This window comes from Fusarium poae, chromosome 2 (assembly GCF_019609905.1).
Source record: "Fusarium poae strain DAOMC 252244 chromosome 2, whole genome shotgun sequence".
In the NCBI taxonomy this organism is placed as follows: Eukaryota; Fungi; Ascomycota; class Sordariomycetes; order Hypocreales; family Nectriaceae; genus Fusarium; species Fusarium poae.
In genome coordinates, this window is record NC_058400.1 from 6472692 (window position 1) to 6490669 (window position 17978).

The 17978-nt window shown below is 47.9% G+C and overlaps 8 protein-coding genes across 8 annotated transcripts; 4 read left to right on the top strand and 4 right to left on the bottom strand.

Annotated features, from left to right (window-relative positions):
• Positions 1-922: 922 nt before the first annotated feature.
• On the top strand, positions 923-2835 carry FPOAC1_006157 (uncharacterized protein; the record flags this gene model as incomplete). The annotated part of the gene is made up of 3 exons (XM_044850649.1): positions 923-1178; positions 1231-2470; positions 2526-2835. 3 exons carry the CDS (start codon positions 923-925, stop codon positions 2833-2835), a joined length of 1806 nt encoding a protein of 601 aa, XP_044709361.1.
• A 503-nt stretch (positions 2836-3338) lies between these two features.
• FPOAC1_006158 (uncharacterized protein) lies at positions 3339-6071 on the bottom strand (the record flags this gene model as incomplete). Its single annotated transcript, XM_044850650.1, has 1 exon — positions 3339-6071. The coding sequence occupies one exon, from the start codon at positions 6069-6071 to the stop codon at positions 3339-3341; it is 2733 nt and encodes a 910-aa protein (XP_044709362.1).
• A 1018-nt stretch (positions 6072-7089) lies between these two features.
• FPOAC1_006159 (uncharacterized protein) lies at positions 7090-7411 on the top strand (the record flags this gene model as incomplete). The annotated part of the gene is made up of 2 exons (XM_044850651.1): positions 7090-7171; positions 7233-7411. The coding sequence occupies 2 exons, from the start codon at positions 7090-7092 to the stop codon at positions 7409-7411; spliced, it is 261 nt and encodes an 86-aa protein (XP_044709363.1).
• A 440-nt stretch (positions 7412-7851) lies between these two features.
• On the bottom strand, positions 7852-9293 carry FPOAC1_006160 (uncharacterized protein; the record flags this gene model as incomplete). The annotated part of the gene is made up of 2 exons (XM_044850652.1): positions 7852-7908; positions 7965-9293. The coding sequence occupies 2 exons, from the start codon at positions 9291-9293 to the stop codon at positions 7852-7854; spliced, it is 1386 nt and encodes a 461-aa protein (XP_044709364.1).
• Positions 9294-11854: 2561 nt separating this feature from the next.
• Positions 11855-12415, top strand: FPOAC1_006161 (uncharacterized protein; the record flags this gene model as incomplete). Its single annotated transcript, XM_044850653.1, has 1 exon — positions 11855-12415. One exon carries the CDS (start codon positions 11855-11857, stop codon positions 12413-12415), a length of 561 nt encoding a protein of 186 aa, XP_044709365.1.
• Positions 12416-12976: 561 nt separating this feature from the next.
• Positions 12977-14405, top strand: FPOAC1_006162 (uncharacterized protein; the record flags this gene model as incomplete). Its single annotated transcript, XM_044850654.1, has 2 exons — positions 12977-13049; positions 13099-14405. The coding sequence occupies 2 exons, from the start codon at positions 12977-12979 to the stop codon at positions 14403-14405; spliced, it is 1380 nt and encodes a 459-aa protein (XP_044709366.1).
• Positions 14406-14482: 77 nt separating this feature from the next.
• On the bottom strand, positions 14483-15540 carry FPOAC1_006163 (uncharacterized protein; the record flags this gene model as incomplete). Its single annotated transcript, XM_044850655.1, has 5 exons — positions 14483-14504; positions 14555-14701; positions 14750-14970; positions 15019-15456; positions 15502-15540. The coding sequence occupies 5 exons, from the start codon at positions 15538-15540 to the stop codon at positions 14483-14485; spliced, it is 867 nt and encodes a 288-aa protein (XP_044709367.1).
• Positions 15541-15971: 431 nt separating this feature from the next.
• Positions 15972-17792, bottom strand: FPOAC1_006164 (uncharacterized protein; the record flags this gene model as incomplete). The annotated part of the gene is made up of 1 exon (XM_044850656.1): positions 15972-17792. One exon carries the CDS (start codon positions 17790-17792, stop codon positions 15972-15974), a length of 1821 nt encoding a protein of 606 aa, XP_044709368.1.
• Positions 17793-17978: the final 186 nt, after the last annotated feature.

The following is a 17978-nucleotide window of genomic DNA, read 5'->3' on the forward strand; positions in this document are numbered from 1 at the left end:
GGTTGGGGCCATCTCAACTTATGTTGAATGTCCTTTTATCAAGTACGACCGAGTGTGGTTCAAGGTTTGGCATTGTCACGGCAGGAGAGACAGTGTGGCCATCAGACTCAAACTTAGACGTGAATAGAGTTGGAAGTTGTCAACTTTGTACTGATAAAGAAGCAAACTGTGAGTTATGGACCACAAAGAGTATCTGCCAACTCTGCTACTCTTGTACTGTCAGCGTAAATCTTTATTTTTTCGTCGAATTATTGAAGTCATAGTCATCGATCCGGCCCCGTTAAATCGGCATTGCAATAACCGATGGAAGGGACCAAGTGGAGCGGAGCTATAAGGGAAGCTAGGGAGATGCCTCCAGTGACATTGAACCTTGTAACACGTGCACAAGGGACCCTTTGCTTGTCCATAATGAGGCTGACTGGCCCTCCAAGTACTCTGTGGTGACATCCCTGCAAGTATCCTGGTGGGGGAGTTTCGCGAACCTTCGGCAGTCGACACGTACAACACGGTACATACAGACACCGTCTGACAGCCAGCAGACCAACCGGAAATATGCCTGAGGCTTCCGTTGATACATTCCACAACATTCCAATACTACGCCAAGATGCGAATACCCTCGCTTGTGCTCCCAAGTTTAGGATAGTCCGCCAGATAAGCATGGTCCATCATACGACCACGGGACATTTATTCCCCAAGCCTATAGAATTGCAATGAGAACAATTTGACGTCATTCATCACAGTTCACAAGAGAACATTACCGAAACTTCCTGACCTAGACCTCATTTCCCTACCTTTTGCAATAAATTCACTTCATCTCAGCATTAGATATTACTTTTTATGTGATGCTTCTGTACTCCAACTCGTGTTTCTTGTTCCGTTAGGTAGCTGCGTGACTCCTGACATCCTCTTATCAGAAGCATAAATGTCTCTCGCTCACCATTTGGTTCAACCAGAAGGGTTCGACTATGAAGGCCCAGCGAATCCCAAATATGAAGGTCCAACGCATCCAGATATTTCTCCCGGTTTTGGAACGCCAAATATCCTCGATCCCGATGGAATTGAATACGAATCCTTTCCTGACAGATCAAGCTGGCGACGCTTGAGTTTTGCTCCTATTGAGATTGTGCAGAAACTGCCCAATCTTGCTGCTTACAAGGTCTCCGAAATTAAGCGATATGGTGAGTTGATTCACGCCAATCTGCATTTGTGCTCTCTGCTGACCGTCTGTAGCTCAAGTAGCGACTGGCATAATAGCTTGCTGGCTCGCAGCTGGCATCGTCTTCGGTTTCGCCGCTCTGAAGCCCATCTTGATTTCCGAAGGCATTTATTCTGAACTCTGTGACAATGACCAAACGAACTTCGGACATACGCCAGACTTCCAGGTTCCATGCGCGGCACAGGATATGCGATTAAACCTACTTTTCATCTCAGCATCAATCTCCGCCAATGTCTCCTCCCTCTTCGCAGGAGCTGCCCTAGATCGCTTCGGCCGTCGTGTATGCTGGCTTGTTTCTAGTCTTCTGTTAACTCTCGGATCTTTGTTGATGGGACTTTCCTTTTCCATCCCCGGATTCCACGGCTATCTCGCTGGCAACATCTTGCTAGCTTTTGGTGGCACTTTTCTCTTCGTTTCCTCGTTCCAGTTGGCCAATGCCTTCCCCATGTACTCCGGCTTGATTGTAGCTCTCGTTACAGGAGCTTTTGATGCTTCTGCCGCTGTCTTCCTATTCTACCGTATGGCTTATGAAGCTACTGACGGCAGATTTACTCTAGACAAATTCTTCTTTAGTTACATCTCTGTCCCAGTGCTTATATGCCTGGCTGAATTGCTCTGGATGCCTCCTCATTCGTACCATTCCCTACCTCAGCTTGAGAGGAAGATTGAAAGCGCCCATGATCACAATCATGACATCCATGCGTCGGATGACGAGATCGATGACACGAATGAACTGAGACGTGTTAGAAGCACACGTGCTGAGCAACGGAGAACCAAGATTGAGATGATCGAAGAAATCACTGGTGACGAAGCAGAAAGGGGAGCGAGGATTAGGGAAGAGGAAGAGCGACAGGAAACCAGTGGTGTTTGGGGAGTTTTGCATGGAGTGCCTGCTCACAGACAAATGATGTCGCCCTGGTTCATTCTCATATTGCTCTTGACGATCCTACAGATGCTTCGCATGAACTACTTTATTGCCAGTGTCAGGTCACAGTACCGATACATGTTGGGCTCTGACAAGGCGGCTGAGCTCGTCAATGACTTTTTCGACATCGCTTTACCTGTCGGAGGAGTTGCTTCAACACCATTTATTGGTCTTTTGCTAAACAACTTGAGTGTTCCTAGTATTTTCGGCGTACTGACAGTGTTCATCGCTGTCATTGGAGTTCTCAACTGTCTCTCCAACATTTGGGCAGGTTATTTTACTGTTATTACCTTTGTTTTCTTCCGACCTCTTTACTATTCAGCCATCTCGTAAGTAGTTTCTCATTCCTTGATTTTTCAGTTTCGATACTAAATCCCATACTAGTGACTACGCGACCAAGGTATTTGGATTTGCTACTTTTGGGCGCATTTACGGGACCATTACCTGTGTCTCTGGAATTACTCAGCTTGCTCAGTCTGGCCTCGACGCGCTCACTCACGGCCCGCTCCATGATAATCCAACACCTATCAACGCTACGCTGGGCGCTGTTGGAACTCTAGTCGGTCTCATTCTTACCGTATTCGTTGCCATTAAGGGTAGAATGTTTGTGGAGAAGAAGGTCGAGATGAAAGCGGATGATGAGAGAGAGCGACTTTTGTCAAACGCGCAGTCAAACTACGGCACTGGACATTGAACAGAGTACTAGCCATTCTCTACCGCATATAAAGTATGGGGTTATCTTTTGAAAACAGTTGTGCCGCTGCCTGCCGATGGAATGTTTTATCCGCATTTACGATTCACAAAAGGATATAGCAAGATACCTATATTTGTTTGTTGGGTTTTTGGGAACGAAGAGTTGGCAATCGGATCTTGGTGTCATAGTTGAGGGTTAGTTATTGTGCATGACTATGAAGTATGGGATATACGTTCATGAGGCACGTTGGTATACGTATCTAGAATAATACGTTTAATTACGACCTTTTTTACTCTTTGACGATTGCATGCATATCATGATCTACTGTTCTAGCTACACCTTCCTAGTGAGTAGCAGAAACATTGGCCGCCTAAGACTTGGGGTATAAAAATCAAATAACCTAATCTAACGGGCATAAAATGACTCTTATGCTCCCAGCGGTCAATTCTTCTGACACCCCGAGAACCCTCGCCTATGTGAACATGACAAAAAGCGTTAACGACCTAAAGTTCAACCGCACCCTCAGCAGATAAGAATCCCAAACGATATAAAATATTGGAGAAAAAGACCATCACATTCCAGAGACAGGTATCAAAGATATGCTGTGCCTTATCGCGTATCCAAAAGAACCAGACTTGAATCTTTAGGGTGACAGCAGTGAGTTTCTCTGAAACCACGTTGAAGACCTCATTGGCTTTCTCCAAAGCGGGATGCAGACACTGATGTCTACCGTCTGGCGAAGGGTTCTGGATCTCCTCCTTCGGCTTCTTCCCCTCGGGCTTCAACTTTGACTTTAACTTCTCTTCATTCTGGAGATCAGGCATGTAGGCATCGGTCTTGTAAACGGTGTACGCGTAAGAGGGACCACCACACGCTTCGAGTTTGTCTCCACGACACTGATACGAACAGAGCTGGTCTTCGACACGTACCCTCTCTTGCGGGAGTCCAGGGGAGCAGAAACATTTTGTACCATGTCGCAGAGCCACAGGATAGCCCTCTTCAGCGCAACGGGCAGTGCAGGAACCTCTATTCCGGCTTTGATTCGGACTAAAGATGTCCACGTAACGGACCTGGGGAATTAGGCGGGTAGATATGGGGCGGGTGAACTTGAAACAGCCGTGGGCTGGCTTTGTGTTTGCATCTGTCTGGACACTGGCTTGCAATCCCGAGTTGAAGATGCTCCAAGTACTGACACCACCACAAGACCCTTCATCTCGGCAAGAAAGATTGCAATGGAACCCATTGACTCTACTATCTCGCCGGGGAATCTTGACCCCGCATGAGCACGTTTTGCCCTGCATTGCGGAAACCGGAAACTTCATATTTCTACACCTGGAAGCGCAGACTTCGGGTCCAGCGTTGCCAATATATGCCTGAACGGCTCCCCAGGTGTCGGACCTCGTGTCGTAGCAGCCCAAGCGCAATGCCTTCTTCGAGCCCGTATTCAAGGTGTTATCGTTACCAGCTTCCTTACGCCTGGGCTTGTCGTATGGAACATGATTGATCAATCCAGTATTGACAACAGTCCAGGCTTGAGGCCCGCCGCAGTCGTCGTATGGGTATCCAGGACATGAAGATTTGCACATGGAGTCGGGACGTCTTTGACTGTGCTCTGGATAGGATGTAGCGCAAACGCAACTATTCTGGCGCACAGCAGCAACAGTTGATCTGTACCTCCGGCAGTAGCTAGCACAGCTCGTAACTGTATTGGTATGGCTACTGTGTGAGTGGTGCTCAGTACGTGGCGGTTCCCTCCAGCATCCATGCCACGTTGTCTCATGACGCTTTGGAAAATCGAAAGGCCTCCCACGAGGGTCCTTCTGAACACCGTCTCTGACGCTCGTGGTATATAGAGAGTAATACAGCTTTTGGTCTTGCGTACCACCACAGTGGTTCTCGTTATCTCCCTGGCATGGGAGATTGCAAGACTCTGGACTAGAAGAGTACAGATCATGAGGATACGTTGTGGCGCACCAACATTTAGAATCATGTACCAACGCAAGGGGTTCACCAATGTCCTTGCAGCGGTTAATGCACGCCTCGAGGAAATCTTCTTGATTGCTAATGCCCATGACTTGTCTTGAAGTCAGGGCACGACTAGAGAAGCATTGCCCGGTTGATTTCTCAGACAAGGAAGCAGGTCTCGTCTGGGTTCCGAGATCATAAACGCTGTAGCTGTATTCGCCTCCACACATGGACAGCTGGTCGGCATAACATCTGATGTCGCAACGATCACGGTTGAGTTCCTCCATTTCACTTGGAGGTTCATCCGAGCACCAGCAATCCGATTGTTGCAGAAACATATATCTCTTTTTGTATTCTTTGCAAAAACGACGACAGGTTTCAGGGCAGTTTGATTCGAGATTCTTGTATCTGCGGTTCTTTGGTGTTGGTGGGCTTCTGTAGCAGCCCGGTCCGGAAACATGAATTAGTTCAGATCGATCGGTAGAGACCTCGCTAGGCTTATACGGATAGTCTTTCACCTTGGGTATGTAGCCTTCCAAGTTGACCCCAAATCCGCTGCTCCATACACTGTAGACAAGGTCGGTGCGGTAGAGTTCATTTGTAGATTGAAGGGCGCACCGGATGTCTTCGACCCTAGTGGAAGCCTTTGGGGGATTGTCGGTGCAGCCGCATTTGAGACCACTGAAGACAACAGCAGCTTTGCCCTTTTCGCCGCATGCTTTAGCACACTGACGACGATCTTTTTCAGTGATCGTGATCGTGTTAAGATCAACATCAAGTGGCAAGCCTGGATAACACCCGAGAGGTCTGCTACGGCCAGCTGAATGGGAAAGCGCAGCAGGCGATCCTGATTGCGACGGTTTCACTTCATCTTGAGGCGTACTCTCCAGGTCGTCGCTTTGTCTTTTGGGATCGATGTTGAAAACAACAAAGACATCTTCGATGCGGTTAACCTTCCTAAGCTTGGGCGCGTTCCATCCATCTAGACCTTGCGCTTTACAGCGACTGATGTCGACTTTGTTTGTTCCAGCTGGTTCACTTTTGGCGCAAAAGCAATTGTAGATGCCAAATGCAACAAAGTTATTGCCTCGCTGGGAACATACGAGGGCGCACCTCTCGCGTTGTGGCTGAGTACTGGCAAGCCCTCCAACAGTAAAGTCATCAGACTGTCCCTGGTAACAACCCTTCAGAAGGTTGTTGTAATCATACTGGGCAACTGCCAGAGCCACCCAGAAAGAGAGAACGGCGTAAACAAGAATGAGCCTCGCCATGGCTTCGAAGAAGAGAGTGATGTCGTCAGAAACAAAGGCAAAGGAATAGCTTCTGGGTCCGGGAATGTCCTGTTTAAGTCTCCCGTCATCAAAGGATTCCCTCATTTACCTCACAGACTGCTGTTGGTCGGTCTCGGGTTTATTATGGGACGTTTTAGGCAACACACCAGGTCTGTGCCATAAATGCTGGCTAGGATCATGTCTCTTCAACCAACAGATGTTGTTTGTTGGACGCTAGAGGCAGGGTTGCGGATCCTCGGCTGCGCGGCTGAAGCGGTTCGCTTGGCATCTGATGGACCAATTCAGTAATCGCCTAATTATAGACTATGTAGGGTAAGTATATCGAGTTTAATGGTACTCAGTTTCATATGGGAGTGTTCAAACCGTAAAACTCATCGCAGTCAAGAAGAAGAAGATGTTTGGGGCTAACAAAGCCCATGTCTTTGTTCCCTCTGGCCTTGGTGAAGGAGCCTTCTTTATGTTACATCAAAGACAGTCAAGTCTATGCGATAAGAAAACAAATGAGTTCCGAAAGAGTTCATTCTGCGCCTTTCACCGGTTTGATAAGCTATTATTAACATCCAATCTGAACTGCAACGGACCTCACAGTAACAACTTCTGCCTCATTGTTTCTTACACCACCCCATGTAAACTCTCAACGATTAAGCGAATAGGAAAGAAGGAGATTGACTGTTACCAAACCACTGCAACGTACCTCACGGAACAATTGGTTGATGTTGATTTACCCCGCGTTTTCTGACGTTGATGGCACAAAACAACGTTGGTGATGGTTCATCTTATACCTAAAGAGGCAACTCTGGACTGCACTCCAATTGCCAAGCTGACAAACTTGTTCTGCAATCTTCTCAGAATGACGAATGACCACGAGATTGTTGATAAGGTGTGTGATAAAAGCCGTTTCCCCTCTCTTGTCGTTGCGACAGGATTTTCACAACTTTCATGTAACGAATATCAGTTCGTATCTAGCATTTTAGACATACCAGCTTATTCAATAGATATGGCTCCTCAGACTATGGCAGAAAAGGCCAAGGCCAAGCTTCAGGCCGTTCTTGAAAACCCCAACAGAAACGATGCAACCTGTACGTGTTACCATCCCCCATGGCCTTCCTCCTGAACCGCGGCTGACGACTAACCCCATAGCTTACAAGCAAAGAGTTATGACTACCACGACACCTGCGACTGGTTCTGACTGGACCAATACCTGGGTGAGACGAAATAGTAACGATCGTCGAGCCAGTGTTGGTAGTGAGGGGTTGGGCGCATCGCCCGTTCGGCGTAGGTCGAGTTTTCAGGAGTGGCTATATCCTTCTGCTCGCTGAAATACTATGTTATATAATGGTACTAAGTGCTTGAGGGTTTTCGCTGTGGATACTTCTGATAAATGTTTTGTGAATATTGAAAATGTTGGAAAGGACATGGTCTCCAAGATTGTCAATTAGGACGTTTTGTTTTTCGTACCGTATAATTAGGATCAACCCAGTATTTTATAACACAGTTGCGTCTTGATATATAACATACCTTACATGACAGGTATGATAGAGCGTCAGTAACCCTCCAAACATACACTATTCGCTATAGTAGTTAACATAGCCATAACGAATGCCAAGATTCAATCGATTAGTGGTACTGTATGTATAGATCATCACATAATTTAACGGCAGAGGATATGTAGAAATCGATAATCATGTTAATTAATATATACAAGATATCTCCGAATGAACAACGCTTTTTATCATCTATCCCAAATTAGGTCATAATCTTAACTTGATCGGCAAGTGAAGGGAGCATGAGCGGAGCCCGTGCTGGTGATATCAATCTGTGACAATGTTAGTTGCTGTTTCTGACATGACTGTTTGAATTTGGACAACTTACAATATCCTTAATGGTAGCATAAGTGCCAGCACCAAGGGTAACAATACCGATGATAAAGGCAAGAATGGATCCCAAGCTGAAGAGCAAGTTCTTCTTCTCGAACCACTTGCCCTCGCAGAGCAAAGCGAACCACATGACACCTGGGATCCAGAAGGAGAAACCAGACACAAAGAGAGCCGAGGCAAGAGAGAGCAAGTCGGAGAAGATGGGAATGGCTTCAGCAATGACCCAGGCAACAATAGTGAAGATGGTGACCAGAGTGATCCAGCTGACCCAGCCCATAGGGGTGTTGACGTATCGAAGAATCGAGTCCTTGAACATACGGCCATGAAGATATCGGAGGGCAACGGTCGAATTGATCGAACCGGAGATGAAGATAACAGGTAAAGCGACACCAAAGGCGATCTTGGAAATAAGTGGCCCAGCAGACAACAGAGCAGGCGACTGAACAGCAGGTCCAATAAAAGCGTAGCAGAGGGCTCCGGTCAGGGTGTAGATGGAGATTTGGATAAAGCATGAGGCATAGATGGACTTCATGTAATCAGTAGGAGTGTGCATCTCGTCCATGAAGGAGAATTGACCAATCGCGAAACTGAAGGCAAAAATGATGTTGCTGACGGCGACGAAAGCCTCGGCGAAGCTGAGGTCCTCCTTGGGCCAAGCAGACCACTCAACACCAGAAAGTCCGCCAGTTGAGTCGCTAGCCTGGATACCTGTGGCGATCACAGTAATTCCAATGGCGGCCAGAATAGAAACGAAATCGATGTAACCAAGAATAGCGACTTCGGTGAAAGATGGGGGGATGGCGAGGATCAGCAGAATGACTGCAGAAACAGCGGAGAAGACGATAGAGCAGACTTTTCCACCGTTAATGTCGATAAGCGCAATGCTACCAGTCAAAGCGTGCGAACCGACAACCATGACAAGCTCAAGAACGAGAGCAGCACCGAAAAGCTCGTAGCCAAAGCGTCCGAGCAGAAGGCGTCCAGCATCAGCGTAGTGAGAAATGTGAGGATACTTGAGCTTGACCTGGCCGACGATGTAGCTGGTGAAGATGGAGACGAGACCGAGGGTGATGGTAAGGAAGACACCAGGGAACATGCCCAGGGTGTGGTAGGCTGAAGGCAGACTGAGAGCACCGAGGGCGATAGCCTCAACGATGGTGACAATGGCAAGACGCTTCCAGCCCAGACGGTGAAAGTGCGCATTGCCCTGGGCAGCGAGCTGCTTCTGCTGAGAGACCTCGACATCGTCGGCGGTCTCTGGGTCGTGGCGATCGTCCATCATGTTGACGGGTTTGGAGGACTTGGCCTTGGGAGAGGAAGGCATTGGATCGGAGTGTAGTAGAGATGTACGTTCGGTAGGAATATTGGTATATTGGTGGGAGGTTGGCTACTCATGCGATGACCAAGGGCTGGTCAGAGTGTAAAGAGATGAGTAGGTGAAGGAACCAGAGTCGCAAAAGATGGGACCAACAGACAAGTATATGAAGGAATTGGACAGACCCTGGGAAGGAAAAAGTGAGGCAGGACCAAAGTATTTAAAAGGAATGCAATCCCGAACGGGTAGAAGAGCTTTCTAACGGGAAAAACGGCTCAAGGACAAAGCGCGAACAAGAATGACAGACAATCAAGGCGCGGTTTTCGGTGTACCCGGGTTCCACCTCCGGCGCGTCGGGGCCGGGTCATGATGCTATGTACCTACGATTAGATACTCCAGGTTTTATTCCATTTAAACTCGTAATCACTATTGACGAGATTCCGATCAACGGAGACCGAGTTAGCCTCGTAGACCGGGCCGGTAGTCTCGACCGATATGATATCAATGGCATAATAGAAACTGATTTGTTCCTGACCATAATCTCAGTTCCCAGACTTTTTTTTAGTGACGAAAAGGCCCGAACGGCGCTCACGAGCCGCGCTGTAGATGGTGGCGGTTCCCCTGTAGCCCTGCTAAGAAAACCCTTCCTTCTATGGAATGACGCTTGACCCAAGGGCGTAAGGTGGTGGAAATATCTGCCGGTTGTGGGCCAGAGTGACATCTGACCCTGCGTCCGGTTCTTTTTTACGTGGATGAAACGTACCATTGGACAACAACGTCAGCTGTGGAAACCGTCATCGAACCGCCTGTGGATATTCATCACGTTATGATATCCTAACAATAACTCTGTAATAACGTGGTCTGTGAACTTTCCAATCTCGAGCCTGCCGGACAACGAGATAACTCCGGGGCCCCAACACGATTGACTTTGGGGAAGAGAAACACAAGTCATGGCTGATTATTTCCCTCTTTTGAGGGTGAAAGAAAAAAAGAACTGGTTTGATTGACCTCGAATGTCGATCTGCTAGTCATTCAGACGCGGAAAAGACCAGGGAATAAACCCTCTTTTTTATAGATCAACATACGCAGGATACGAAAATTTCTTCATCACTTTTCTCCACGAAAAAATTCAACGTCAATCTCAGTCCATGAATCGCTTATCTGTGGGGTTATTCACCTCATTGCATTGACTAATCTTTGAATAATGAGTTCGTGCCTGGTCCATCTTTTTTGTCAGACCGACCTTTTTTCTTCGTTTCTAGAACGTCAAAACGTAGCCTGCAATTTCCCCGGAACTTTACGTCTTCGTCCGTCTCAAAACGTCTCGAATCTTTGCCTTCTGGTAGGTCAACCCGCACTGCACCCCAGAGATCAGTGTCTTTGGTATGGGGCTTTTGGTTGCAGAGGCTGTTTAAGCTTGTTTAAACGGGCCGTATTGGAGGGGGAGAAAGGATGGCAATGTGAGATAGCATTACCTAAACTGATTTGTGCTACTCGTACGTCGAGCTTTGTTAGTTGTTCCTTAATTTCAGTCCGTGTTGCTGCCCCAGGAATGTCTTGCGTGTCTGTGTTCGAATAGCGAAGAGGCCCAGGCGTCCTTATAGTTGCAAGGGTCTTTTCGCTGGTGCCTTTGACTTAAGACATGAGATGTACGATTCTGTTCCACTAAAGGAAAAATAAACGCTTCAATCGGGGGATTAAATTGCATTCTATTCGCAATAAGTCTAACTTGGATAATTAGGACTTTCTTCATGTAGTCGGTGGGTTTCGCTTATTCTCACATCATCGAACGATTGCGTGGAGATAATCTTGAAACTACAAAGCTATAGTCTCTTGAGATTCCTTCAACCCCGACCCGTAGTTAACAGTAGTCATGGGTATTGTGGTGAGGGAGTTTTATAGAATGACATATAATCCGGCTGCACTATTTGCTTTAGCATCTCAAGTTTAGAATCTCAGTAGCCTCCAAACCAGTCATCGTAATCGAGCATGAATAAAAAGTAGTGAAAGATCGTCTTTATTCCCTTCTCTTTTATCGTCATTATAAGTTAAGGATGCGATACATTCGGCTAGGTATTATGTATGGTTCAAGACAATCTCTAGTTGGACCGCGAACGCAAACATCTTCAGTGCCCAGTCTAAAAAGACAGAGTGTGAGACGAGTCATTGTTTTTGTCTTTGACGCTGCCACGACTGTTGAATACCTCGTGCCACAAATAGTAGCAAGTAGTATACAAGCTTCTATTCGGATGAGAGCTAGAAAGCAAGAACAAAAGTCCAATCTAAGTTAGGATGCAGTGTAATAATATGCTTTACATCTCTAAATCTAAAACTCAACATCAGTGTTCGCTGAATGGCACAGCAAATGTCGCTTTTGAGTTTTCAATAAAACAGGATTAAATGTATTTACTTTATAAATAATAAGAGTTATTTTATCTTTTGCTGTTGCTCAAGTTCAAGTTCCACACTTCATTACCCCCAGCTAACTCCAATCTTTCTTCGCTAGCTGTCACGACACAGCTGAACGTCAAGACATACCTGCCTGCGTCACGATAAACGACATTACCAAGATGAGACCTGCCGGCGATGACGAGGCTGAGATGCTTGCCCATTGGAAGCCAATCATGATTCTTAATAAAACCCTTCGCGGACCCGCATACGTCGAAAGTCTTGTTTCTCACTCTCCAACACTCATTACCTCCGACACTCAAGGTCGGAAGATATTGCCCCTAGAGATTTGGTATTTGATCCTCGATTTCATCACCAATGATCCAGATCCGCATGATTACAATCTCGTCCGACCTATCAATCTCAAGGTGGACGGCAAGTGGAATCGGACGCTTGTCTGCGTCAAAGTTGAGCGGTGGCTCTCTCTGTCACAACTCGAGGGTGATACCGAAGTTGACGTTGCACAGAAATATATAGCTCGACCAGACCTGGTGTTTGATAATCTCCCTTGCCCTTTTCTCGAGTTTGGGGCGCCCTCCACGCGTTGGGAGATCCCTGCTCGGGTCTTGTCCTCCAGGTACAAAACCGTCCATGTCGCCGTCACCGTCCTAGACATCGTCAAGTATGTCGAAGAAGGAAGGTGTAACCTTTACCTAGACGGGTTTTTGGTATATGTAAATTGACATCTGCCATCTGTACGTTATGGCACGGTGGACTACTGGTATGTTTTGGGGCATTACCATCTCAACGACGTCCTGGCAAATGACGCGCAATTATACACCTCAGCCGTGTCAAGTGGGTAGCAGAAAAGCTAACCTTGTAAGTTTCAGGGCACAAAAATAAATGACCAAGAAATCCGACATGAGTGGCGTAAGCTGACTTACTATTTTGTCACTTATGCTTCTGAAAGCCGATCTTTGTGATGCCTCGAGGGGTGTTGCAGCCGAAAGACGGCAGAGATTCACGACAATGGTACAATCTAATGACGATGCTTGGAACCGTTTCACAAGAGCGCAGTATCTTATCAATGATTAGCGACTTATTCTGCCCAACATGAACACCAGTCCCAATCGAGGGTTGATGAGCGCACGTTATCTCAAAGGCCTGTCACGCAATCCTTCCATCTGCACGCTTATCTTGATCTTGCACAGATTCCAAGATATTATCTTTGATCTCTTTCTATTTTCATACACATTCTTTCCCATCAATTCTCAACTACGGCAGGAGTCGGATAAACTGCAACAATGTCAGACTCGGAACAGAAACATGCTTTTGATGCAGTCGACGCCGAAGCACCTCACCAAGCCCCCCTCAAGCGTAACATCACCAGTCTCCCCATCTTAAACCCCGCACTAACACGATCTAGCAAAATGGAATCGCTCACCCATCTACAACGCGACGATTCTAGGTCTCTGCAGCTTCGCAGCCCCCGGCCTATGGAGCGCAATGAACTCTCTTGGCGCAGGCGGTGCTCAGAAACCCTACCTCGTCAACACCGGCAACGCGCTCACCTTCTGTTTGATGATCATTTCCTGCTGGTTCACAAGCGGCATCGTCAAGTACATCGGCATCAAAGGCGCACTCATCATCGGCACTGTCGGTTTTGCACCCTACAGTGCAGGTCTGTACTTGAACAATCGATATGGCGTTGAGTGGCTTGTCATCTTCGGCGCAGCCTGTTGTGGTGTTTCTGCAGGGATATTTTGGTCGGCCGAGGCGGCGATTGCCATCGGATACCCCGAACCGCGAAATAGAGGCCGCATGGTTGCATATTGGCTCTCCTTTACAAGATTCAGCCAAGTCATGGGTGGTGCGATCAATCTCGGTCTAAACGTCGACCAGAATGAGGCTGGCAAGGTCTCATACAAGGTTTACCTCATCTTCATCGCTCTTCAGGCTTTGGGCCCTTTCATCGCATGTCTCTTGAACAAGCCCTCACAAGTACAGCGATCCGACGGTCGACAGGTTGACATGAGCATTCATGATCACCCGTGGAAAGAGTTCAAAGCCACGACACGAACATTCCTCAAAAAAGACTTTCTACTACTGATCTTGTGGATTGGTCAAGGTGTCTACTCCGAATCTGTCTTTTTCACCTACATCGCTCTCTGGTTCAGCGTGCGAGCTCGGGCTCTGGGATCTTTCATCTCTGGTATAGTTGCGGTCATCATAAGTAACTTACTGGGAGTGTGGCTTGATCAGAACCAAGTTTCTCTCAAGAAGCGCGCACGATGGGCATATGTCGTTATCATGGCTCTACAAGGAGGTTGGTGGATATGGTTGACAGTCAATGTTACCAAGTTCAATCGTGAAGGGGCGCTCTACGACTGGGCCGACCCTGGGTTTGGAGCCGCATTTGGAGTTTTCGTCTTTCTTGTCACTGGGTTCCAGCTAAACTACAATTTTGCCTTTTTCATCATCGGAGAAATCTCGACAAGCTCTCAAGAGACAGTACGTCTATCAGCACTGCTGCGAGGCACGGAATCGGCATGGCAAGCTCTCAGCTATGGACTAAATGCGCTGCCCATCATGGCGACTGTTGGCAGCACGTATGTCAATTTTGGGCTTTGGGCTCTTGCAATTTTCCCGGCATGGTTGGTCATCAGAGAGGTGGGTACAAGTGAGAGGCAAGTTGGTGCTTCGGAGGCGGCTGGAACGAGCGAAAAGACATGATGATGTTAAGAAAAACCATGTGATGCTACAGTCAAAAAACGCAACAATTCTGTGTTATATCTGTATTCGTAAAACTATTACGGCGCATCGGTAGGGTCCCTATAGACTCGTTAGCCACAATTGTACCAGGTGTTTGGCGAGGCACTCACCAGTCAGTAACCAGATGCTCATCCAAATCATCCAGCTTCTTCATGTCGCTTTCTGAAATCTCAAATCCATCAACGCTTGCATTCTCGATCATGCGCTTCTGCTTGGTGCTCTTGGGCAAAGTGATGAAATCGTGCTGTAGACCCCACCTGAAACAGTCAGTATGGTCATAACATATCATTATTTGGGGAACTCACTTGACAAAGATTTGCGCCGGGGTGACAGAGTACTTCTTGGCCATGTCAAGGATGGCAGGGTGATCCATACGCTCAGCGCGAGCAAGAGGCGCGTAAGCCTCGATGGCGATGTCGTGCTTGGCGCAGGTGGCTCGAATGTCCTCTTGTGTGTTGAATGGATGAACCTCGATCTGGTTGATGACAGGAGCGATCCGTGGGTTGGACGCCATCAATTCTTCGATCTGCACAATGTTAGAGGTATCGTCTGAGATAAGATATTGGAGACTCACATGGGCAGAGCCAAAGTTGCTGACTCCAGCAGCGCGGATTTCACCTGCATCAATAGCATCCTCAAGGGCCTTCCAGCTGGTAAGTCTCGCATCCTTTCCCCCATAAGGGCTGTGTAGCAGGAACAAGTCAATGTATCCCAGACCAGAAGCTTCGACGGACTTTTGCACCGATCTTCGCACAGCATCGTACGATGTATCGCAGCTGGCAAGCTTGGAAGTGTACCAGATATCCTCACGCTTCAGACCCGACTTGTTCTCGCTACTGGCGAGGAAGTCGCTGATGGCTTTACCGGCCTGGCGCTCATTACGGTACATCTGCGCGCAGTCAAATGCGCGGTAGCCGGTGAGGAGACCTTGACGCACTGAATCTGTAGCTTCTCTGGTGGACATCATGTAGAGGCCGAGTTGGATGCGGGGGATGATGAGGCCATTGTTGAGCTGCCTGGGTTAGTAGGAATCATTGCGCTGTTTGGTGCATCATACCTTGGCCGTCGCGGCAAGAAGCGAGGGTGGTGATGCCATTTCTGTGATTATTTTGCTATTTCTCTGGGATTAAAGCAAGAGGAAGAAGAAGAAATCGATGGTATTTTTATGATGTCAAGTTTGCCATCTAATAAGAATTGATGGGTCCGACTTCGCTGGGTCCTGGAGTGGGGATGACGTAGCATTCACGTCGGCATCTCGCTGCCAATCTCTCATTAACTAAAATTTAATACGTCAGTTATTCGATATATCTTCATCATATTCTCTAAATAACATCTCACTCAATCCGGCCACGTGATCAATGCGCATCAAATCTGGTGCGATGCAAAGCTATTTTTCTACATATCAACTCATCCAAAGACACAACTGAATATGAGCGTGTCCTTGGTTTCGCAGTCTCATGAACGTGGCATATCTACATCCTCAAATCATTCCATCATTTCTTTTCTTCGTCGCCAGCGACCGACCACTCAGTCCTCTGCCAGCATCTTCTCAACTCTCCTTCCAACTGTTACACTCCAAACGTCAACTCTGTTGTTCCATAGATTTGTGAGATAAAACGTGACAGCCATGAGAATCACCCAGCCGACCGCATAACCACCCATCTTTCCAAAGCTATCGAATAGACGGGGCATGATCCAGAATCCGAGACTGTGCAATACAGGTCCATGCACGAGATACAGTGAGAAACTGACCTTGCCCAGGTACTGTGGGAATCGACTCTCGAGCAAGCGCACAAGGACCGGACTGCGCAAGATACAGGCAACAAGAAGAACCGCGCCCATTGCCTGGTAGAACATCCAGCCGGAAAGTGGGATGTAGTACCGTGGCACCCAGGTTGAAAGATATGCAAACCCGGGAGTGTATTCGGCGCCGGCATCAGGATATGAAAGAAAGTAAAGCGCCAAGATAATACCAGCCCATCTCAACGCCGTTCCTCTGGTCGTGCGTTGGAAGTCTCTTCCGCGTCCTTTCGCGCCAGCAGCTGAAGGTGGCAGATCCGATGATCTTCGGATATCATGCTCTGAAAGCAGCATGCCGCCCATAAACGTGGCCATGTCCCATCTTCCAATGATCAGGCTGTACACAGACAGGAAGCTGCCAATCCTTGCTCGCCACCTGGCCTTCATGAAGGCTGTACCGAGAAGAAAGATGTATATGAGCATGGAGCCACGAAATTCCATTGGGATCGTGAAAGTGTGGGGGTCGTAGCGAGTATGATAGTGACCAAAGTTGAATGGATTGGCCCATTCGGCATACGATCGAGTGAAATTCTTCATGGCGTATGTCAAGTTGGGGTGAATGAATGGGTGCTCTTCCCACGATCCGCCCATCTGAACCCACGTAAGGTTGAGAGGGTTCGTTGCATTGGTGGCGTTGAGAGACAAGTCTAGGTCTTCGTCGTCATAATAACTAAGTGATGCAAGTCGTTCCATGGTGGACATGTGCTTTGTTGGCTTGATGATGACGGTGATGTTTGTGTCATTTGCAGGGAATTGAGCCTCATACTCAGATTCCAACGTGTAGAGCTGGGATGGTCCATAAGATCGTGTCGTGTGGTTAACACAAAGCAGTTGGTCGGTCCATTCAGTGGTGTTACCCAGCGGGTAACCGGTAGTGTTACGGAGATATGCGGTAGTCTCAATACCAAGATAGTTGGCAATGCCTGCTGCACCCTTCACAGCTGTGCCATTAACACAAATGTTGCTCTCAGCCAAATCGGCGTGAGTGATGGTCGCGTTGATGTAATGCGAGTCGGGGCCCTTGTAAATGGAGAACTCGGATTTGAAGACACCAACCTGCGCTAGCACAGCCACCAGGAACATGCTGATAGTGGGGGGAATGTAGAGGCGAAAGATACGTCTGAAGACCGAAGATGCAAGCTTCTGATAGGCGGTATCAAGCTTGCGCTCATGAATGAGGCGGAGAATATGGCGACAAATGACATATCCCGAGATGGCGAAGAAAATAGCGACCATAGCACGTCCACGATGCAAAAGACAGATGATGGGGAGGGACTGCCAGCCCCAGTACGGTTCGGGCGCACGAGGAGGAAACGCGCCATAACCGAGCATGATAACGGGGGTCCATGGCCAGAAAAAATGATAGTTGAACACGAGGAGACAGGCGATACCTCGCAGACCGTCGAGACATTTGATCTTGTCCCTGTTGAGTCGCGAATTTGGGGCTGACGCTGACGAGGGCTTATCCTCGTACTCAGAGCGAGGCAGCAGATCTTGGCCGCCCATGGTGCCAGACTGAGGTGTTCTTGATCTAGCGATTGGGAGCATTCATTCGATCAATCGCGCGCTGGCAAAAGTAAAGAAACGAACGACGCGATGACCGAGGTTGATGGTGAACGAATTAATCCAAGGGAGGTTGTACAGAGTGTCCTTGATACGATCCCTGTTGAGATTACCTAAGCCAAGATCTGCAAGGGGTTTAGCTGTTTTTGGGCTGCCGCCACAGTGACGGCG